A 24171-nucleotide genomic window follows, 5' to 3' on the forward strand; every position below is an offset into this window, starting at 1 on the left:
CACACACACACACACAAAGGGCTGAAACAGTAATATAAATTCATATGTTTTATTTAAATGCCCAATCTGCTTGTGTACAGGTTCATATAGAGATCATAGGGCCTCAAAGACATGGCATGCATAGTGTTGTGCATATTGTTTCACCAACAATGAACTGACCACTGCACACTACTGCAGAGTGGACCTTTATGTAAAAGCACAGGAATAAGTATCAGCAGTAAAAATGAATTTAAGTATCTAAAGTAAAAGAACAGCACCTTTCAGAGGGAAAAGTTGTAGTTCAAAGTTTTACATGTATATGTATATGCAGGTTCTTTCTTTTCATTCTGCAAAAAATAGTCTTATAGATGAATGTAGTGAAGAATTACAATATTCCCCCAGAATTAGCATTGGAGTAAAAATATACAATCTCACAAAATGCACATCAGTATTTTAAATACAACTCAAGAGATTTATTTTCAAACATACTAACACACACACTGAGCTTACTTCATGCAAACAGGTGTACTGAACGTGATATGGGGCGACCGTCTCCTCTCCTTTGATCTCTACATTAATGTGCATGCGGATAGCTCCAGACACAGCTGATTTGTCTGTACGCTTGTCTGTGAAGAGCACAAGACAGACAGCAACACAGTTACCAAACTCACTGCTAAAAAAAAAACTCAAGGAGAAGTTAATGAGTCATATAACTGCAAGGTCAGGACAGCTGATTATTGGATTAGTGCAGCAGAAGTGACGTGAACTTTAAATTCAACTGACCGAGATTGTACCAGACGTCCATCTCTCCACTCAAAGTGCGGACCTCGATGATGGTTTGACCGAGGAAGTCGTCTGACTCCCGCTTGAACTTCTGCTTCACACGAGACTTAATGTCATCGTCCTCATCCCACACACGCACCTTGATGCGATCTGAGGAGTTGTGACACTCACTACATAGACAGAAGCAGAGAATCAGCCACACGTTACCTTGACAGTTGGCCAAGAAGAGCAGATGGATTACTATCTTGACTTATTAAATATGAAACTGTAGACACAAAATCTAGCCATAAACAAATCTGCATTGATTATAGTTTACCAACAGAAAGCAGATAAAAATGTATATCTGTGACACTGGAACCACTAGAGCTGAAAGGTTTAATCAACAACACAGATAAGTGATCAATTATTTAAGTCATTCATCAAGCCTCCCTGTTTTATATAATTGTAAATGAAATATCTTTTTAACTGTTCTTTTGGCCAAAACAAGCAATTTAGAGACGTCACCTGGGGCTTGATTAAGTGGAAAAAAATGACCAACATATTAACTGTTAAAGAAAATAATCATTGAAACCCTAACTACCACAAAGTTCACACATATTTTTTTTCCAAGAGGTCTCGACTCACAAATTAAACGTCTCCTCCCATACAGGGTTGAGATTCCCGTAGATGGTCTTTGTCCTCTTTTTGGTCTTTCCCACCTGGACGGTGACGTAAGGATCACTGGAACCAGTTTTATCCTTGGCTTGGAGACCCTGGGCACACAACACTAGACAGAGGGGAAAAAAGGCCAAGCTCAGCCACTCTGTGAGTGTGTGTGAGTGTGTGTGTGTTTGGATGCAAACAGATACTTCTTAACTCATTTGACCTTCTGCTCTATTGCCCCACAAATGCCACCTGTGCTCTCTTCATGCAAATGTTAGCTTGTCTCTTTTCATAGACACAAACACCTGACATGTGTTGGCTCCTCTGACTTTGATGTTGACCGTGTTGGCCAGCTCACTTCAAAGCTACTGTACTGTACTCCCCTCTTACCTGTGATGCTGATCTTGGCCGACCATTTAGAGGTGCCATCGAGCACGCTCTGTTTGATCTGCTTCATATGGGTGACATGAGTGGATTTGGGGACAGTGAACACTTCCTGAATGAGTTCAAAGATCTCTGGTTTGTTCCTCTCGCGGATCTTCATGCGGTCCTTAAGAACCATGATGATGTTCTGGGTTCGATCCTCCGCACCATGCTTGGAGCTCTTCTCTGCTGCCCCTGGTTAGTGGAACAATTAAGAAAAGGATCAGATATATAAAGGCCTATAGAAATGATTTGCAATGAGAAACCTATGGTTTTTAGTTCCTATTCAGTTATTAATTATGACAGAGAAGATTATTGCCTGGAGCATAGCATTCTGTAACTTATAAGAAAGCAATTTGAAAATGGGAAATTTAATTCAGAGCAGAGAAGAAGACTGTGGAGGTGATGACAAACTTGGTTATATTTCCTGAATGAGAAGCGGACACATTTGCAGAGCTATAAAATGCTGTGGAAAAGAGAGATGGAAAAGAGAGGTGGATGACAACAAAAGATAAATGGCTTTTAATATCCTCTCAAGAAAACAAGGAAAATACGAAAGTAGGAGTGAGAGGAGAAGGAAGATGAGGTTGGCACCTGACAAATACAGATAAGGGAAAATAGATGGACCAGATAGTTTACTCTTATTAATAAAAAAAGCAGCACTGATGCAGACGTCTAAAACAAAGTCAGCAAATGGTTATTTGGCTCTTAAATATTTTTCATATGAAGTCTGTTAGTTTAGCTTGGCATAAAGACTGGGAACTGTGGGAAAGAGTTGGGCTGGGTCTGTTCACATGTAACACAAAACCAACAAAGTTTAATAATTAACACGTTATATCTCAATTCTTTAATCTGCATAAAAAAAACCAAAGCATAACAAATAATTTTAACTTTGGGCATCTTTATGCTAAGCTAAGCTAACCACCTGTCGGCTCCAGCAACATATTTATAATACAGACATGCCAGTGGTGTCAATCTGCTCAACTAACTCTTGGCAAGAATGTAAATAAGCTATATTTCCCAAAATGTCAGACTACTCCTTTTAACAATGAATTCTGGGATTCACACTTGAATAGTCTTGTGTTTTAATATGGGGCAAACGACGAAGGCATTTCAGCTATAAACTATCATCAGGGTTCGTTGTTTGCCCCATATTGAAATACAAGACTTTTCAAGTGTGAGTGCCGGCATCTCCTTTTAACAATGCATAAATTGACCAAAATAAACAAAACAGGAAATAAAAACAATAATTTTACAGGGATAAAATGGGGATAATGTTTTCCAACATTTCTCTTACTTTGCAGACAGTCAGCATTAAGTAGATCTTGGCACTTTTCGTGGCATTTGACTCCACACTCGGTACAGCGCATGCCCTGGCGAGCAATACCCCACAGCAGCCCCTCACACTCGTAGCAGTAAGTGGGCGTGGTGGCGGTCCACACCTCAAAATTATGCGGGGTGGTGCAGGAGATGGGGTATATGAGGGCCTGAAGGGTCTTCTTATAGACGTGACTCTTCTACAGGGGTACGGAGGAGAAAAGTGCAGGGTCAGAAGAGTTAAAAAGCCTTTAGGCGTGTTGTGAAATATTTCGATGTAATAGAGTGAGCACTGACCAGTTCTTCATTATGCAGGGTGCTGGACGTCAGGGCCGAGGTGATACCGGCTTTCCTGGAGTTCTGAACCAAAGACTGAGTGACAGGAGGGAGACAGGGTCATTTCTGTCAGCTCCCACTTTAATATCTTATTTTTCTTTTTATCGAGACAAATCTCAGTGCAACCTATGAGACAATGTGTATTAATACAGTCTGGCAATGTTTTCCTGAATAGTTACAACAAGCTGGAGGTGACAGCTGAAGAATTTAAAGTGCTTCCTTTTTCTTTTTTTTTTAAAGTGATCAACTTGCTGGTGAGACTAGAAAATTAGTATACCCTCATAATAGTCAATAATCAAGTGTGTTTCTAGAGCAAATTGTTTCAGTGTTACTCACCATAGCCTGTAGCAATGAAATGAAGGTGGGGGGAAAAAGGGAGATTTAATATTAGAAAAAGGCAAGAAAGAGGAAGGAATTTCCACAGAATAAAAGATGCAAAAGAGGTGTTGAGAAACTGAAGCATTTATTCTGCATCTGCTGAAGTCTTTGTGATTAAACAAGAATCTACAGTCAGATGTGGAGACTTGCAGGGCGAGGCACCCACAGCTGCAACAAGACTTGAATATCTGATATGTGAATGAAATAGCCTGTGATCGCTGCTCAGGACCCCAGCCGGTGTGATCAATTACCTGAGACACTGACATGTTGTGAGTGTGTGTCTGTGGGATAGAGAGGGAGAGAAATATAAGTGCACCTGCTTGTAACTGTCTGTCAGTGCGTAGTGGCTGTAACTGCATGACAGCAGGATTTATTAATGAAGACAGTCATCCAAGGTAATGTGTGGTAACGCTTGGATCTGGGATGTTTATGAAAACAGCACACTGAGCTTTATCTGGCAGTAGATATAAAAAGCCAAATAGCTGCCCTTTTTTCCAGGCTACCCTCTGTTAGCCTATTTCTGTAATAAATCAGTAGTTTGACATTTTGGGGAAAATGCTTATTTGTTTTCTTGCCAGGAGTTAGATGAGGAGATTGAAGCCACTCTCAAATCTGTGCGGTAAATATGAGGCTACAGCAAGTTAGCTTAGGTTAGCACAAACAGGGGGTAACACCTAGCCTGGTGATGTCTGCAGGTAATAAAATCCACCTACCAGTACCTCTAAAATTCACTAATTATTCTTGATATTTCATTTGTTTAATTTATACAAAAAAAACAACATAAAAAAATTGCAGTTTTATGGCGAGTTAGCCAAGCTAGTTGCTTTACCCTGCTTCCAGTCTTTATGCTAAGCTCAGCTAACCAGCTGCTGGATGTAGCTTCATATATTGAATGGGCAGGTACGAGAATGGTAACAATCTTCTCTTCAAACTTTCAGTACGAAAGAAAACAAGCGTATTTTAAGGTTTTCTGTCATTTGTCTTTCTGAAAAGAAAAATATGGCACAGATGCTGTGTGCTTCTATCCATATCCTGCGCTTAATGTGTATCTACATGTACTTGCTAGTAGAATTTGAGCCTCCTGTCATTTTAACAAAGGTAGAAAATTTATAATGATGATTAGACAGTCAAACAAAGTGACTTGTACATGAGATACAGGTTTCTCTAGTGGATTTATATTTTTCACAGTTGTGTCACTAATGAGCCAGTGTCAAGCAGGAATGTGGACGATGGCAGGGTAAGGTTGTGAAAAGGTCTGTTATATGACAGCATCTAGCAGACATCAATGTCAGTCAGTGGAAAACTCTGGCCTTGCCAGTGGCCTCTCAGCCATTCGGCTTGCCCTGTCATGCTGTAACAGCAGGGAAATGTATCATCTGTAGGCACAGTAGACGCAGTGCAATGGGCTCAAAGACAAAGAGGAAGAAAAGGAAAGCGTAGGAGAAATTAAAAAAGAACAAAAAAAAGATAAAACAAACAAAAAGAAAGCAGAGAGTCAAGATAAACAGAACAGGAGTATTTACAGTAACTAAGTGCGCTGACTGCTGAGCTGAGTGATAGATGGACCAGGCAGATGTGAGACACTTTAGTCAGGGAATATAAAGAGATTAGTGCAGAAACTCACCAGATCTCTGACCAGAGGCATAGCTTTCCTCTTCCTGAGGTCTGGCATGCTGTCAATGCTATACAGAGCGCCACCCATTCTGGAGACAAAACATGCACATAACAGGATTCAGCAACCCTTATTTTTGTAGCTACAGTTGAACCTGGACACGACAACTCAATTAGACATTAAGGCCATGGGCTTGGCTTTGGGTTGGTAAGTTATAGATTTTCAATGACCGTAGTAATAACAGCGTCATGGTTACTTACCCTGCTGATAAAAGCAGAGAGGCGATGCCGACACTTTCTCCTCGGGCCTGTGGAGAGAGACATGAGATGAGAAAGAAAGGCGAGCAGGGTGCCGTTAGAGCTGTGGCTGGAAAAATGGGAAGCCTAGCATTTCATAGTACTGTACTTATTTTGTCCGTTATACTGAGAAAAACAAAATCAAGAGATATTGCATGGTGTTCCTTGGAAAAAAGCAATATTTCATGGCGAGTTTCACTAGTAGCTGTTGCCACCATAACTGAAAGTGTTCCCAGAATTCACAAATGAATAATACAACAGTGGTACAAGTGGGAGATAGAAAGAAAAAGGGGAAATGAGGAAAGTGTTACAGCTGAGTTGTGTCTTTCTTAGTGCGTGTGGTGACTACTGACATCAGCAGTGGCTTCTCTGTGTTTGAGGATCATAGTAAAAGTAGATTACAGCCAGATGGCTATCCATGTAATCATTCTTCTAATTCTATCTGCTCTATTATAGAAAGACACGTTCTTTGTCTGCCTGCCTGTTCAGAGAACAAAACAGCGCTGATGCTCACGTCACACCGAGGTGCAGAAATAGTCATGATTGGTAGAAACGTCTGACTTTGAAAATGACACTTAACAGGCTTACAGCAGCTTCCTATGTGTTGCTTGGCTCTCCATAAATTGTCTATGAGCTGTACAGGATACATACAACATAAATTAGACTGATTAACACACTATTAGCCACACCCACCTGAGAGTCTGCTCCAGCCATGGGTAATCAGAATGGACTACATGCAAATCGCTACGAGGATGGCAAACAACTGAAAAGAAAATAATGAAATGGCAAAACAATACAAGGGGTAAACAGAAACTATCAAATAAACACAAGACAATACAGTGTAATCCACAGCAATAACCAAACGCTGGGAAAAATGGTGGACCAGTCAACAATAAGCTGGAAAAAAAATCACAGTAACAGTAGGACATGCAGGGGCTGATGCAACAAGTCAGTGAGCTCAAATAGTAGACTTATGAATCAAAGCTGAGCAACAACAGAGAAAACATACTGTATTACCCACTGTAATGAGCACAGGCATTCATCTGGCATGAACGGATGCAAATGCACACATATGTGTACAAAGATACACGGAGAAACACACACACACACACAAGACAGCACACACACACACACACACACACAAAGGCTGTACCTCTTGCAGCTGCAGTCGCACTCTGCTGAAAAGTCGAAGCCAGTTGGCTTTGGCTCTGGCAGGACCAGGTTCCATGAGTTCTCTCTTTGGAAAGCTACAGGAATGATTGAAGAAGGAAGAACGTTTTTATAGTTATTAATATATGTGTATGTGTGTGCTCAATTAGCTAATTTACTTAAAGTACAGTGATTATGGAGACAACTGTCATAGAATAATATTTTTGATAATTATTCTTTTATTTTTTTTATAATAATGGGAAACTCCATTGAGTAGCTCTTTAACTGGATGATGTACCTGTGTCTTCTTTGAAGTCTCAAGCAAAAGTAACATTTGAAGAAAACATTATGATTAAAAAAATGCAGATCTTTTTTTTTTTTACTTTTATTGGGTATTTCATTAAAATGCTGCTGGTTCAATCTCTATGTATATACTGTATGTGCTTATTGTTACTTGAATCAAGAGCCACGATAAAACCCTTTGCAGAAATGTTGCTATCTCAGTGACGACAGTGTGTGGGAGCTTATTTGAGATTTTTTTCCTGTATGAAGCTGTCGGGGTAAGAGCAGTGTTCACCTTGGAACAGGAGGCTCCTCCGTTTTCTCTTCGGGAGCTGGAGGGATGCTTTCTGCGGCTGGAGGCTTCTCGGTGGGTAGAGGTTCCTCCTCAGATTTGGGCTCAGCCTCCGGGGGCTTGGATTCTGGAGCTGGAACCTGTGATATAGTTGTAGAGGTGGATGTAGTGGTGGTAGACATATCTGGCTGTGCAAGTGCAAAGGTAGGTTTGGTGGATTCTGAACTGAAAGGGGGTAACGTGTCGTCCTGTGAGACTGGAAGGAGACCAGGAGCTGTGGCTGGGGGCTGGAGCTGATCAGGGGCCGGGTGCTGCTGTTGTTGCTGCTGCTGCTGCTGCTGCTGCTGCTGCTGCTGCTGCTGCTGATGCTGATGCAATGATGGCTGCTTCTCCAGCGGTGGCCTGGTGGTGGACAGACCATCAGAGGCCGGCATCAGGGTAGGGGCAGTGCTTGTGGGTGTGGGGGTGTAGGGTGGTTCCTGGTCTTCACTGAGCGTGCCATCAAGCGGATACATATCTTCATCTTCCTCATATGGCATCTCTTCCTCATCTTCATAGTTGTACCCTCCTTCCTCCCCGTAAATGTCTCCCTCGTCTTCATCATACAGCGCCCCCTCCTCCCCTCCGTCTTTGAGGTAGCCTCCCTCGTCACTGTAGACGCCTTGGGGGTCTTCGCCATCCCAGCCTGGGGAATCCTCTTTGCTATAGCTGACCGAGGAGTGGCAGGAGTGGTAGGAATCGTTTTCATCATAGAACTCCGAACCTCGCAAGCTCTCGCCGTCCTCAGGAACAAACTCCTCACTGAGCTGAGAGCTGCCTCGACTCAACTCGCCTGATGAGGCGTAGCGACTGTCTGTGGGACTAAAGGGAGGGGGAGATGCAGAGACATGTCAGACACACTCACACAGGTTTGAAAGTAAACTAAGGGAGTTCCCAGAGTTGTATCATAAGGAGTTTAGTTGTCACAGTGACACTTAAGGAACTTGTGTTGGGGCCAGGGAGGGAGACAGCTAACCAATAGGAAAAGAGGAGTGACTTTAAACCAACCAATCAGGAAACTTAGAGCAGGGGATCAGACTAGTGATGCATCTATGTAACTGTAAGAGGAATCAGCTTTTTAGTAATGGGGAAGGTTACTATGGATACTAGTTCACTCAGAAGATAATACAGAAACACACACCATACAAAAGCACATGATTAGAAAAAGCATAAGAACACAGTTTTCAAAAATCTGAATGGGCCTATTCAAAGAAAGAGAGTGAACCTGGAGAGGCTGAGGGTAATTTATTAGCCTGGCAGAAGAAAAACTGTCTCTTTCTGTAGATAAATAAGTGAATAATATTTATTCACAATGATGAATGAGGCTATTAGACATTGAGACAGACCATGAGTCAGGGAGAGATTTGAGACACATATAAAAACCATTTGTTACACACACACACACACACACACACACACACACACACAAATCTCACACTTTATTGTTTCGCCTCTATGGATTACGGTCATCTTGGTTCGATAATGCATAGTGCAGGAGCAGTAAAGGAGAGAACTATATAATGACTTTGGGCTGTGAGCCACAGGGAATACACAAGTATGGATGAATGGACACCTAAACACTCAACTACAATACCCTTGTCCTTCTCTATTCATCACCTATCTCATAATCTCATCCAAAACAAAGACTGAAAGACAGCGACAAATGCTTGTATGATACTTGAATATAAATACATGTCTGCCCTCTTTCTCAGAAAAGAATAAAAAAAGAAAAAAAAACCTGTTGTAATGAAGATGAAAATGAACATAATCTATCTTGGCCTCTCTGCCAGGGCCCCATTACTGAGTTGATGTCCTTCTGCTGTCTCACAAATGGAAATTAAATGTGTATAATTACCAAGTACAGGGCACCCAGAGGAAGACAGGGCTCTCCTTAAAGTCTCACATACAGGATGAGGCTATAATAACAGGCTGCCACGATGACAGTTACACACACACACACACATACACACATGCGCGCATACACACAGACAGATTCAAGCAGGCTTTTCCACAAACTCCAACCAACAATTTTCTCTCTGTTTCTGACTGTTATGAAACAGCACACACAAACACACATCTTTTCAAACACTCACCCACACAAATAAAGTAAACAGAAAACTGCACAGAACTTATAAGGATTTAAAAATGGAGAGGATGAGCATCATACATTATTGGTGATACTGATTTGTGATTCTTCACCAGGAACACAGTAAAGATAGATGCAGGACCAGTAGTTTTCCATTAAAAATATAGAATATATGCATATACAAAGACAGGGTAAGAGCGCATGCATGCAAGCACAGCGAGCGAGGAGGACGGGACAAGTCCACCACTGACGTCACAGCGAGACGGAGTCACAGGCCGGAGCAGGAGGAAGAAGAGGAGGAGGGTTTGGAGAGGAGGTACAGAGACCCACCTATCGGACAGTGAATGCCTACTGTCTAGAGAATACTGACGACTGGTGCGCCGGCTCGACCCTGAGCCTGAGTCGATATCGCTGCGCCCGTTGGTGGCCGAGTCTAAACTATCATAGCGTCTGGTAAGAGGAGCAGGGAGGAAGGTAGGGAGGAGGGAAGAGGTGGGAGAGGAGCATCAGTAGAGCTCAGTGCAAATCTTTCAAAGAAAGCTCTAACCAAACTGAGCTTCTGTACTGCCTGGTTAAAGGTCAGGTTCACAATTTTTCAATTCTGTCTTAAAACAATAGTCACGTGTCTGTATGAACATTGAAACTGTTTTTATTGCTGTAATCATTCCTCATGTTCAAACTGGACATCAAGAGATCTCTTCTTAATGTGATTCCAATGTAAGACATGGACAAAGCTAATATGTGGCTTCAGCAGCCTCGATTATTCGAATCAAGTGCGTATATTCCAAAGTTACTCTTTTAAGTGTGAAATTTCCTTTTTGTGTTACAGGCCCCGCACTGCAATGTAAGAAGGAAACACTAAGAAGACTAACTCTGGAATATATCCACCTGATTTGTTACCTACATTGGAAGTGCATTAGGAAGAGATCTCCTAATGGCCAATATGCACAGGAGGAATGGTTACTGCAAGCAATGTTCACATGCACACCTGACTATTGTTTACAGACAGACTTGAAAAATTGCAAACCAATCCTTTAAGCTTCTGCAAAAAGTCCTCTCACTTGAGGTTGAGCAGTTGAAGATTTTATTTACCCATCTAAAGGTTAAACCTTCTGTTTCAGCTTTTCTGAGCAATGCATGAGTTTGATCATCTGCCGCCTTTAAAAAACATGTCGTCATAGATACTGTGATGACCAGAAAAATGCATTTATTTTCTGCAGAACAAGTTAGCGCAGAAGAGATCACATGGGGTTTCTGATGCTCACACACTCAACATGCACACGAAGATGCAGGCGCGCACACGCACGCATTCACACAGGAAAGATAACCGCAAAGGCCCACTTCATACATGACCTGTATACAAGAAGTGTGTGCCTCAGCATGCTTGTATACACTGAGGCCAGGGTTATTCTCTAGAGGAGGAGAGCACAGTGGGACAGCATGTTACCATGTACAACACAATGAAACAGAACAAGGCCGCAGGGGCTCAGCTGTCTCAGGGCTATATGCTAGACTCCAAATGGATTTATTCACAAAGGAATATTTTGTCTAAGATGGGGAGTGTGATATTACATTCTCAGCATTAAACAGCCTTTCCCCTTCTTAGGTTTTGCTGAAACATTTTGACAACCCCACCCCTTGGTAATCTCATGGGTGCATATAAGCAGTTAGACTAGAAGAAAGAAAGAAACCACTCTGCCTTTGCTTTGGCTACATAGTGGCTGTAGTGTGCATGTTACCTCATGGCTCTGTGGTCGTAGTCCAGCTCATTGATGTCGTCGTTGTAGTGTCTGTACTGCTGCTGTCTCATGGGATACTGGTGCATGGAAGCGTTGGGCTGAGAGGTGGTGTAGTAGGGAGGAGGGATGCTGTTACTGGTCTCACTCCGGTAGTCGCTGTCCCTGTCATCCACGGCACTGTCTGGGTCCTCGTCTGTTCACACAAACACAGCGGGAGATGGGACAAAATGAGGGGGCGAGACAAGAATGATGCTCAAAATAGTATTATGCAGTATTTGCAAATAATTTTAATGTTTTACATATTTTGACCTAAGCACAACTTGTATAACATCAGACAGGGTGTCATCAGTGGACCAAATGCTAAATGTGTCATAACGTTTTGGTTATCATCGTACATGGCAAAATTAGATAAGACAAGCCAGACAAACAAATGCAAATAATCTGTTATTCTGGTCTGGTCATAGGTGGAAGATGTGCTCCTGTGTATCTTCAAAAAACACCACAGAATTTATTTTACTGTGACTTTATTTGATTTAACTCTTATAGCCTGACTATAAAATCCATCAGGAGAACATGAATGCAAGTAGAGAGGAAGTTCAGAGAGGATGTGTGGAGAAAAATAAATAAATTCATGGCAGTTAATAGTTTCTGAGGAAAATCGCACAAGATCATTACATTAAGGGAGATGTGGACAATAAATACAGTATTACTCTAAGTCATTAGCAGAGGCGCATGAAAGAAACTTACTTTGCTGATCTCCCCACAGACTCCAATTACCTGCAAGGAGATAAAGGGTTGGGAAAACCAAATTAGGTTTGGGCCACAAATTAACCACATCATCAGTCCACAAAGCCAGGTAAACAAACATGAAGAGATATTTAGCCCTGAGAAATAATTATTTTAAAATGTAAATTTGTATGCAGACAGCTCATAAGTGAGGTAAATCAGTGTGTACATGTGGGTGAGTACATAAAAGCATAAGGTCTTTAGAGAACTTAGATCAAAACCAGCTTCTTTTTAAATGCTCCTGGTCTTGACACTGCTAAGAAATTAAAAACAAGAAACACTGACATGCTGTATCATCTCTGCACACACACAAAACAAGCACCATACCATCAACCAACATCTACTGTCCACAGAGTTATACTATACACACTTATCCACTGGCTCCCTGTGCCATCATCATCATCAGACAGACAGGCAGGTTGGTGTGTGTCTGACAACCCAGCGCTTGTCAGCTCACATTCATTGCACATCTAGCACCTATAAGTCATTTAGTGCTCAGGCAGGCCTGCATGCTTGATTTGTCACATCAGCTTTCCTCCCTCCCTTCCTCCCTCCCTCCACCCATCCTTAGCCTTATCTATCAGCCTCATTTCTACCTCCTGTCTAGTCCTGTTCTCAATAAGTCAGGGTGACAGAGCAGGAGGAGCGGGGAGAGGAAAAACTGGAGGCATGAAAAGGACACAGCAGGGGACAGCAGGAGGAGGTGGGCGCAGAAGAGGCTGGCAAAACTCACAGCACTGTGTGGATGGCGCATGTAGTGGTTGCTCCTGTTCCTCTTGATAGGCATACTAAGGGACAAAAAACGACAGACATCTCAGAAAATGAACTTGCTCTGGGGTAAAAATATTGACTCTGGTAACTCTGTTGTTATTGGCAGCCATTGAGTGTAATTAGTGTCTGGAAAATGAAATTGAAGTGAAGGAAAAAGGGGATGAAAGAAAATGCTATAAAGATGAAGGAAAAAATAGATGAGTAAACATATAATGACGGTGCAAAGGGAGTGGTGGGAATGTGGCAAAGAATAAAGTTCTTACATCTTGATCTCTCATGGCATTAAGTTGTTCAAGTTTCTTGGCCCAGTATCTGGCCTCTTCCTCTGGAATGTCTGCAGCGCACAACAAAAACACTTAAACTCTTTAAATTTAATGACAATACTTTAAGTTAGAAGCAGCTTTGCTAGTGGTGGTTATGGTGCAAGAAATAGTAACGGTAGTAGTAATAGCATTAGAGATAGTGTTAGTAATATAATAGTAGTAGTACTGGTATTAGGGGCAGCTGTAGAAGTAAAAGTAATATTATTAGTAATAGTGGTACTAGTTATGGTCCTGATAATGATAGCAGTAGAGACACTAGTAGTTGTACTATAGTACTAGTATTAGTACTCATGGCAGTAATGGCAGTAATCATTCTTTCTTTTTACTGTATATAAAAAATTAAACATAAAAAAAAAGAAAATAAACAGAACAAAGCACAAGGCAGAATAAATGAAACTATGAAAGACCAAACCTAGTGGCAGTTCAAAGCGGGTGTCAAGCAGCAGCCTGTGAAAGGTTGGGTCTTTGGTTCCACAGATCTCATTCTCAGCCATGATCACATTGGAGTCCAGGGTCAGCCACTGACCTGGACCCTCCTGGAAGGAAAAGGGGAAGAGGAATATGGTTAGGACAGCCTGTGCTTTAAGTCGGCCATTCCTGGCCTGGTCCTAGACCTCTAAGTTTCTCTTCATCTCTCAAATTTTTTATGGCGATCGAAAAAGTATAATGCAAATGAATGAAGTGAAAACCAAGTGGCAAGTCAGTCTGAAGTGCAGATCTCTTAATTGCCTCACAGTGAAGGAAGTCATTGTGACTCCAGGAAGTCATTGTGCTTGGCTGGTGTTCACCAAGAATTAGTTATGGCATATAACCCCCCTTATAAAACCACAACTTGTCATCTTTACATTTCGGTTTGTATAAGGATTTAAAAACCAAGATACAATTAGTGAGTTTTAGAGATGCTGGTAGATGTATTTTTAAACTTTAGAGAGAGCAAGACTAGCATTTTAACACTTCCATACGCTTCCCGTATTTGTGTTAGGCTAGACTAATTGCCTCCAGGCTCTAGCTTCATACTTGACTGATCTTCTCATCTAACTCTCAGCAAGAATGCAAATAAGTGCATTTCCCAAACTGTTGAACTTTTTCTATAAATGAGAAAGAAAAGAAAAGGCATCTTTCACTGGGCAAAACAATTACCCACTAACATGAACCTCATCCCTCGCAGTTTACCCACAACTTTATCACCACTGGGATCCATCAGCTTCAAGCCAAACAAACAGTGACCTATAGTTCCTGACGAACCACTCGCTCCATTATCTTATAATAGGGGAATGTGTCAAACATGCATGATAGTTTCTTATTTAATTAAGTGGCTTATTACATCAATTGCAATTCCTTTTGCACAAAAAAACACACCTGATAGTGAAATTTCTTATTGATTATGCCAAACACAATATATTTCACAAATGCAGCAGGAGATGTGTTTCAGTATATTATGCTGTGGGACTACATTTTATTTTAAACCTAGTACGGTATTACTTTTCCACTGTGACTTGTTTATAATGTCCATGATTAAGACGACTGTTTTACCACATACTGTTAACTTACTGTTGTCATTCTCGTATATTTAATATACACTGTAAAAAAAATTCAGTTGTTTTTACGGAAAAAAACTGGCAGCTGTGGTTACCAGAAGAATTCTGTAAAAAATACAGTACAAATGCAAACAACTTTACAGAACAACTTGTAAATTTTACTGGTATTCAATGTACAATTAACGATAACTGAATGTTAATTTTACTGGTGTTTAATGTACAATAAGCAAAATCTGCATGTAAATTTTGCATAAATAATTAGTATAAAAGCAGCATTGTCCTGTTAAATTAGCAGTAAAGGACTGTATGATCTACAACTTTAAAATGTATTTTTTGCGAATTACTACAGTTTTTTTCTGTAAAATTTACAAGCTGTTCTGTAAAGTTGTTTACATATGTACTGTATTTTTTACAGAATTATTCTGGTAACCACAGCTGCCAATCTTTTTCTGTAAAAACAACGGGACATATATATATTTTTTTTTACAGTGTATATGAACGCACAGCAAGAATCAATCAGCACATAGCAACTGTTGTCCACTTCCATCACGGAGGAAAATTGAACTGAGCCCCTATAGGGTCAGTATACCTATGAGTCACAGTTGGCTGCACAGTTACACTTTGTACCAAGTGTTGCTATACATGTCATTTAGCTACAACAAGGGGAATAGAAAACATGACACAAACCCATATAAAACGCAACTAATTCAAAACAAAATATGTGGCTGAAAGTAATGAAATCACTTCAATAATAAAAAAGCTCAAAGTACTTTCCTGGTCTAATGACCTTAATTAAAGTAACATTGAAATTTATCTGTTTTCGTAACCCATATTTTGATTTGGGTAATTGAATAATTGCTTTCATTCATCTCTCACTGTACATGTCATGTACAGTAATCGTAGCCAGTGAAACCTAATTTCAGAGCCAAAGAGAAAGAGAAGGTAGCAGTGTACCTCATTGGACTGCCGTATGCTGCGCAGGGGGATCCATAAGGTGCCCACCATGGTGTCCCAGATCAGCCCTTTATTCCACACCTCCACTGTCAGGCCCAGATCCAGGCGGTTTATTTCACTGCTCAGCAGAAAGAGGAAGAGGCCGGTCACAAGAAATAGTGAAATGAGAAAAGAGGAAAGATATTATTAATAATATAGAATATTATAGAGAGCTGAGTGGAGACAGAGTTGTATGTAGACATCTCATTGCAAAGAGGGTTTTGAACAGAAATACACTCTATGCCATCAGGAGCTGCACTTAAATCTGGTGATGGATATGCACTTGTGATTCAGTCTTCTGAGGGAAATGAGTCACTCCGTATGAGGATGGAAAGAGTAGGTGATTGTCAACCAGGCCGCTGGCAAGATCTAAGAGAGAGCGCAGATAGGGCAACAACAGAGACGATCTATATTTCTGTATGACAAACAACAGTGAACTCTGTGGCTCACTTTTTCCATCAAGCAACAGTCATAAACAGTATACACAACATATAGATTCATCAGGACTAGCTAGGATTTGTAATGTAACTACATATCTGTCTGGCAGATTCTCAGCTCACTAAGCACCCCTCATCGTTGAACAGTGCCTCCTCTCAAGCCCACTGGCTGTCTTAAGTGAATCAAAACCTAATAATAGCCACAGCTTTGATATGAAAATGCATCTTTCTATTTCCCTGGGATCCAGAGGAGTAATATGGAAAATGGTTGAATGGGGTACTAAAGTGGAAAGAGAATGATAAGAGGAGAAGAGGACGAGAGTGAGGGATTTAAAAAAAAAAAAAAAAAAAAAAAAAAAAAAAGGGAAGAGGGCATGTGTTGCTTTTTAGTTTAAAGTTGTGGTTACAGATTAAACATAAAAAGAGTAGGCTGGCAAGACAAGCCATTTTCATCAGTTGTGTTTGGCAGTTTTTTTGTTGTTAGGTCGTTTTTCTGAAGTTATCAGGTGTTATGAAGCCCGGGTGGGCCCAGAAACCCTCTTGTTAGGTGTGTGAACACTGGAGCTGGAGCAGCAAAGACCTCACAGGTGTTACGGCATCCAAACACTCTTCAAATGAGAGAGAAAGACAGAAAGCAAGTGGAAAATAGAGGGGAAAAATATCTGCTTTTAGTAGCAATTTCACAGCTGACCTTGCTGCCCTGTGTCTTGCACAACATCTGTGTGCAAGAAAAATTAAACCCCTGAGGTGACATCTCTATTCAAGTGAAAACAGTATCCATTCCATATTTAATGCAAATAGTTTGAAGCTATTTATTAATATGGACCACAGACTTGCATTTGCCAACTGATAGTGACACTAGGTGTAGATTGTTGATTTCTTGCATGAAATTCAATTTAATTATTGTTTCACTCTTCAAGAGTGCACAGATACGTTCAAACATATTAGATGATATTGAAAAAGCTGCTGTGCTGCTGTACCAGCAAAGCTAGGGGAAAAGTAAACAGAGCTTCATACCTAAAAGAGTACTCCAGTGATTTCACATTGCCTTCCTATTACACTGTCAGGATCAGCACAGACAGTTTTAAGACATGATAAAACCAGAGATGTCGTCTTGTTATATTTCACACATTCTTCTTCTTTGTGAAAACCTGTTGCCTACTTTACCCACAATGCAATGCATACAGTTGTTTGTCTGTGATCCTTTCTCTGCTACCTGCCAAGTGGGCTGTATGCAAAAGAACAAAAATGTCTGTCAACCAGCGAACTGTGTGAAAAAGACCTCTAAACAACCACAATCATAACTTTGTGGGTCCATGGTGAAGACAGAAGCTTCATTACACTATAGGCGCTATTTAAAGAAGGAGGCACTGAGAGGAAGACAAGAAGAATACAGTAAGAAATCATGAGTTAAAAGTGTGCGGCAAGGACTGTCCCACAATTAAGCAACTTTGGCAAAGTCAAAGAAGAAGACAGGCGTTAAAGGGTGGAAAGACGTGCTGCGATAAAAGAGGGGTAGAAGACTTAAGAGAGGGCAAGAAGCACTCACAACATGAAGTCCTGCTCCCAGCATGGCTGACTGCCACGCACAGCGATGGTTGTGCTTTTAACATTCTGCACCTTCAGGGTCACGTATGTGTTAAATTTCTCTGTAAAAAGGAAAATACAAATAGCATTGGTTATGACACTGTGTGTGTTCAACGCGATTCAGTGACAATAAGTAACAAATGGATGATCTCCACAGGTCACAGGTCATGACTCACCTTGGGGTCCATCAAGCTTGGCTTTCTTCACTGTAAACAAATTGAGAAAACAATGAAGAAATTAGTCTAACTGTGTTTGAAAAAGTGAACGGAAATATATTTTCAAACATGCTAGCAGGACACTGTTCAAAGATTTCACATTTTTATAGTGTAAATATAACACTCAGTGAATCCATTAAGGCTTTTCTCAGGACTTTTTTCAAGGACTGAGCAGTGCTGCCTTTTGTCTAACACAATACATGAAGCTCTGCTGAGATGCCACTGCCAGTTCCTCCACACAGGGACCTCTGGAGGTACCAGACTGACTTTTAAAAGAACAGTGACGTCAAAAGCCTTTCCATTATTCATTCAATCCTGCCTATGCCTAGCATCCCCATGTCCAACAGTGAGGTATTAATATTCGCAGCTCTGGTTTTTAATCCCTGCTGATTGCCAGTTTCCACCGGTGTTACATTTAAGGAAAGAAATACAGGGAACAAGCATGATTTAAAATCAATCTAATTGGCTCTCAACAACAAGCCATTAAAAATCCTCTGAGCCTGTGTAAATAGTTGCAAGAAGAACAGCTTTATGATGTATGACCTACAGTCCAACTGTCTAACATAGAGAGCGCTGTATAAATACACACAAGAAAAGCCTCAACATTATTGCTGCAAAAGTGATGCTGACAAAGAAGCACATCCTCTGTCTTTTTCATAGTCAGTGACGGCAGAGCAGGTATGATAATCATTGTGGACAAATTTGCTTCTAAAAATAGCATAACCCCAGCAAACCCTTGGGATAATGCTTATCATTTAAATATCGCTCTGATTCATGAGGCAGGTGGCGGAGTAAGTGGTGTGGTGGAGCATGTGATTCTTAGCCAACTTCAAAGTAAAATCCCCTTCCTGATATTTTAGCCGCTGACAAGGCAGTCAAGCCTAAGGGGTAGGGAAGGTTTATCTCGATGAAAGTACGGAATATACATTCAACAAAGAGACATTCAAATGAATTATTTCTTTGCTTTAAACAAACAATAAATGACAGATGCACCTCGGCTGCACCCTTGCCAACACTCTCCTTCTCTCTCAAACACTGTCCTCTTCTCACCATCAGCCAGTCATCAGTCCTCTCTCACTCTCTCAATCACTCGCTCCTACAGGCTCCCCCTGCCATGTGGCAAGTATGCACGTGTGCTCCCTTTCTATCTCTTTCTCTCGTGCTCCATTAATCTCTCTGTGCAGCCGGATGCGGGCAGAGCGAGCTGCATCCCCAACACTAAAAATAACCACTTCAGTGTGACAAGGGTGGGGGGTGCCGGAAAGGGGGGTAGGGTACTTACAGCTCACAGGCATAAGACTAAACCACCATCGCTGCAGTTACAGCACAGAGGAAAGAGTGAAAGGGAGTAAGTGTTATATATTTTCTGCAAATCCTGAACAGAGAATGTTGATTCCCTACCACAGTAATTACAGGATCTCATTTTCTCCTTCTTTGCTGGGGAAAATTTGTCAAATACATTCACTCATGCCCTGGTGCAAAGAAGCTAAAGGGGCATTTATTTCCTTAGGTTATGCGATCAAAAGCTTTCAAAGAACCCACACTTATATACAATTATACTGACACCGGAACAACAATATAAACCTGGAGACAGGAAATGCAGAGAAGAAATTTTAAAAAAAAACAAAAAAAAGTTATAAAGACTGAGAGGTCATTACAGTCTGTTCCTGTTTACTCTGCCTGTTAAAACTCAGTAACACACCTGAAGTATACCCGGGGGAATATAATAATATTGATTACAGTATAACTGTTATAAAACTACTTAAATTTAGTCATATGATTGACTGAGTGTTCCTGTCATGAAGAAAAGTTCAAATCTGTGAAATATCCGTGAGTGCAAATGCTGAGCCATCTAACATGAGACATTTCAGAGAACATAAGCACGGTATACAATATATGTACCCTTGGCATCATTGACCACACACACACACTCACACACACACACACATATATATATATATATATTTCCATTAAAACACAATTGGTCTTTGCTTCTAACTATTTCCAGACTCCCAATAACCCTTGTAATTATTACAGCAATGCAGCAGTGTGTTTGAAATGGTAATAAAACAAAGAACTAGCTAACGACAGTTTGGTGTTAAATTATATTCATTTCTATTGTCAGACATTCTGACTGCTTCCGCCATATGTTAATAATCTTAAGTAGATGTTAATGAAAGAAGGTGACACTAATGAGGATGTCTCTCATGGCTCGGTCTGTTATGAAGTTATAACGTGTGAACTTGCATCTCTCTACAGGGGGTGACAGTGAGAAGAGGCCAGATCTGAATATGCTCATTCAATTCACTGTGGCACATGATATCAATTCGAAGACTAAATCTGACATCACAAGACATGATGTAGAGTAGAACATGCACAAATGTCTAGCCATGCAATGCCACTGCAATATTTGTATCAGCCAAACTCACTGTACCATCGTCATCACCTTTATTACTTGACTCTGCTCACAGCCACTGTGAAAAAATATAATATCAATATAAACCTAGCTGCAGGCTTTACCAGTGTGTAGAAACTAATGAGAAAATGCCAGTGGAGACCTAAAATACCATTGGGGTTGCTATGCCAACAAAGCCTCAGGACATAAAGGGGCCACCAACAAGCCTGAATCTCAATCCTGACATCTGTGCAATCAGCTCTAGCACTGGTGTCAACAACGTACAGTAGCAGCGTCTTCAAAAACACTACAAGCCTTCTGCAACCTCTCCCTCAATCTGAACAAGAAGCTTGAAGGAAAAGCTTTTTCCCTTTTTTCCGTCACTGCTCCCGGATAAATCAGGCTCCACATTTATCAAGTGTCAGCGTAGGAAATCTGCCCAAACTGGACCAGAATTCTCAGAGTGCATGGTTCAATTTGTTCGTAGTTTTAGGCTTAGGTGTGATTGAGGAGCTTTTATGAACTGTCACAACTAGGGAAACTCATACCAATTCATCTGGGATTTTAGAGAGCTGCAAAGAGTTCTGTTCAAACTTGTTTGAGAGTTCCCAGGAACTGGCAAATGACAGGATAAAGATGTGCACACATTTCAGTAGGAATTAAGATATGTAAATCTTTCTTGGGTTGGATTAAATAAATTTGTGGTTTAAGGGGCTCTGACAGCTGTGATTTCAGTAAATTTCACTCAAATTTAGTCAGTTTTTTTAAATGTATTAAATCCATTCTAACAAGATGGGTTTCATTTTAAGGTAAAACGCAAGACATTTTGCTAAGAAGCAACATAAAAAATCTTAAATAATTACTAAGTAGATGATTTACAATTTCATTGACATATTCTGAGATTCTTGATAAATACTTGAGTCTGCTGATATGAGTATGGGTCAAATGGTTTGAACTTTTGGTTCTTAAAGTGGGAACTGGGGATGACCAGTAGTTATTGAGGTGGTTTCAGGAGATCCCTGGGATAAAAGCATTTGATTCACTCAACATTTATAAAATCTGTCTATCCAGTTTCCCCTTAGACATTGAAATGCAAATCAATTGAAATGATACCGGACAGCAAAGGACTCCTCCTAATTAAAAAAAACAACAATAAGTTTTGATTAATAGAGGCCTTAAGTCTTGTTTATGAAATCCCCATCCTGACCATGCAAAACCAACATAAATTCACATCTTTTATATGACCACAGGTCTACTCTGCCTGTAAATGTTCAGTTTTTACAGTGAGTATTAATAGAATCAGTGATGAGCTATTACATGTAAAAAAAACAAAAAAACAAAAACAAAAACAAACAAACAAACAAAACAAAAAAACACTACATCTCTTTTGGATCCACTTTGTATTTGTTCAGTTGGAGAAATAATACATTATAGACCACATCATAGACTTCACTGAAAACAATTACAAATACATTTGAAAGGCAGTCATAATACAGCACAATGCTGTCTTTATACAGAAGACCCATTTGAAAACCAGTTGAGAAATCTTGAATTATTCAAAAGCAGAACAGGCAGTGGTTGACATTATAGAGCTCAATCAATAGGAGAAAGATAATTTAAGAATCTCGCAGTCAATCACGTGGTTTAAAGAAATATCCTACTGTAAAGAAACCTTGACGGCTGCTGCACACGCCTTTTCTTGCTTGTGCAATAACGCATGGAAACTGAGATGCAACGTTTACACTTGCGATGATTTTTTTTTATCAAAATGCCATCTGCTTTCTGATATGAAACACCCTACGCTTCTGCTACAAGGGGACAAACAGAGTGGGTTACATCTTGTTTTACTATGTTTGACAGCGGCTGCCAGAAAGCATACACCTACTCCATAAATCGATAGATTCTATTGTAGCAATGCCAGGTTTTGTAAAATGAAACCAGGTTGTGATGGAAGATAACAAGAGTGAGATACTTGAGGGTGATTGACAGTCAAAAACAAAATAGATTAGAAATATGCAAAATTGCCAAAGGTGTTGGAAAGTATTAACCTCATCAACTGGGTGTGCATTAGTCTGCAATTTTATGAAGTAGCAGATAATAAGATTTCTCTGTATAATGGCTATTGCAAAATACTGTTGGATGGATCGTTATCCTCACAGGTAAATACCGAAAAGCCGTAGAGATGCGACTTGGAGCTATTTAAGCTTCTCACACCAGCCGCTCGAGGAAATTAACAGCAAGTCGTCCCAATATGTAGATTGTTAGATTTTCTCTTACCTCCGACACACAGCAATGACATTTCTTATATGAGCCTTTAGTACGGGGTCCAGCTTCTTCACCAGCTTTCTTATCGGAGCTAATCTGTGCAGTAGTCAGCCCGGGAGAGACTCGCTGGGCTGGAGATGGAGAAGCCTGCCGTCGGTCGCAGACACGGGGCCTGGCACGACTCGTTAGGCTGGTCAAAAAGAAGTCTTCACACTTTGAGGGTGAGCGTCAGAGTCGCAAATCTCTCTGTCTTTTTTTTTTTTTTTATGGCGTGTCTGTCTAAATTTGAGACCCTCTCCCCCCCACCCTTACACCTTCTCTCTCAGCTCCTCGCTCTCCAACACACAGCCATCTTGTTCAGCTTCAGCACCACCGCTGCGTGGACAGCTCCTGGCAGTGACGTCAGGGCGGTGGCGGCGGCGGTGTGTATGGGTGGGGGCGGTGGGAGTGGAGATGCTGAAACACTCTCCCTCTGTATTTTCAACATGTTTCTCAAATTTATCTTAGGAAATGCTCAACTGATACCATCAAATAATTTCAGATTATCAACATGAAAGTGTCCAGTGTAAAATATTGTGATAACTGATCTGGACGATATTACCCAGTCCTACTTTTTAGGAAACACTACAACTCCAGAGGAAAGCTGACCAGGATATAAACACTGTGAGTCAGTTAATGGACATTCATCTTCACATACACCTAGAGCAAGAGTTTCGGTTATGAGGAAGCAACGTATGGATTCCCGTATACTGTGGCTCTCGTACGCACAAATTCAACTGGAAAACTAGTATATATACACGCACATGCACAGACATACATGTATATATGTAGGTAGAATTGAAACAATTAGTTGTTTAGTCGATCAACAGAAAATCTATTAATTTAGTAATTTTTCAGGCAAAATGTCACATTTTGTGGTTACAGGTTCTAAAATGTGAAGGTTTGCCATTCTTGTTTGACATTACAGTACATTGAATATCTTTGGGTTTCAGACTGATGGTCAACCAAACCATTTGATTAGGTCACCTTGTGCTCTAGGAAATTGTAGCAGGCGTTTCTCACCGTTTCCTGATATTTTATAAACCAAATGATTAATCAAGGAGAAATGAATTGGTAGATTAATTTAGAATGAAAATAATCTTTAGTTGGAGCTGTGAGGAGATTTAGTTAAGTGATAACTTGACTGTTGGTGCCTAAGATTACAGAGTACAGAAAAAGAAAAATATGTAATTTGTCATGAGCTATTAAACTTTGAGCCTTGGTCTGACTGAGTTACCACAGGCAAAATCTACACCACAAACAAACACAGTGATATACCCTTAAACTCTAGTCTAAGATTCAAATCATTAACTACTTCCTCCTGTGCAGGCCAACAGCTCCCCCTGCTGACACACAACTTCCCTTACAACTTCAGAGTTAGTTGGTATCTAAACATGCAAATTTGATAAGTTGGTATTAAATAATAAGGCATACCTCATGGCAATTTTAAAAAATTGCAAAACTGCATA

General features: G+C 40.5%; 1 protein-coding gene across 1 annotated transcript; it reads right to left on the reverse strand.

Moving 5' to 3' along the window:
• Nucleotides 1–489: 489 nt before the first annotated feature.
• Nucleotides 490–24090, reverse strand: LOC111657477 (protein unc-13 homolog A-like; the record flags this gene model as incomplete). The annotated part of the gene is made up of 20 exons (XM_023409665.2): nt 22676–24090; nt 17965–17994; nt 17751–17850; nt 15726–15843; nt 13646–13769; nt 13174–13244; nt 12873–12927; nt 12101–12130; nt 11354–11546; nt 7493–8350; nt 6920–7013; nt 5731–5777; nt 5483–5561; nt 3817–3822; nt 3442–3516; nt 3125–3344; nt 1795–2022; nt 1387–1528; nt 763–932; nt 490–605 (listed from the first exon to the last, which is right to left on the reverse strand). Coding segments are annotated over exons 1-20 (2778 nt in total), but the record flags the coding sequence as incomplete, so codon positions are not given.
• Nucleotides 24091–24171: the final 81 nt, after the last annotated feature.

Source organism: Seriola lalandi, unplaced genomic scaffold, assembly GCF_002814215.2.
Source record: "Seriola lalandi dorsalis isolate HSWRI2012SDOR001 ecotype SW California unplaced genomic scaffold, Sedor1 jcf7180002054402, whole genome shotgun sequence".
Taxonomy (NCBI): Eukaryota; Metazoa; Chordata; class Actinopteri; order Carangiformes; family Carangidae; genus Seriola; species Seriola lalandi.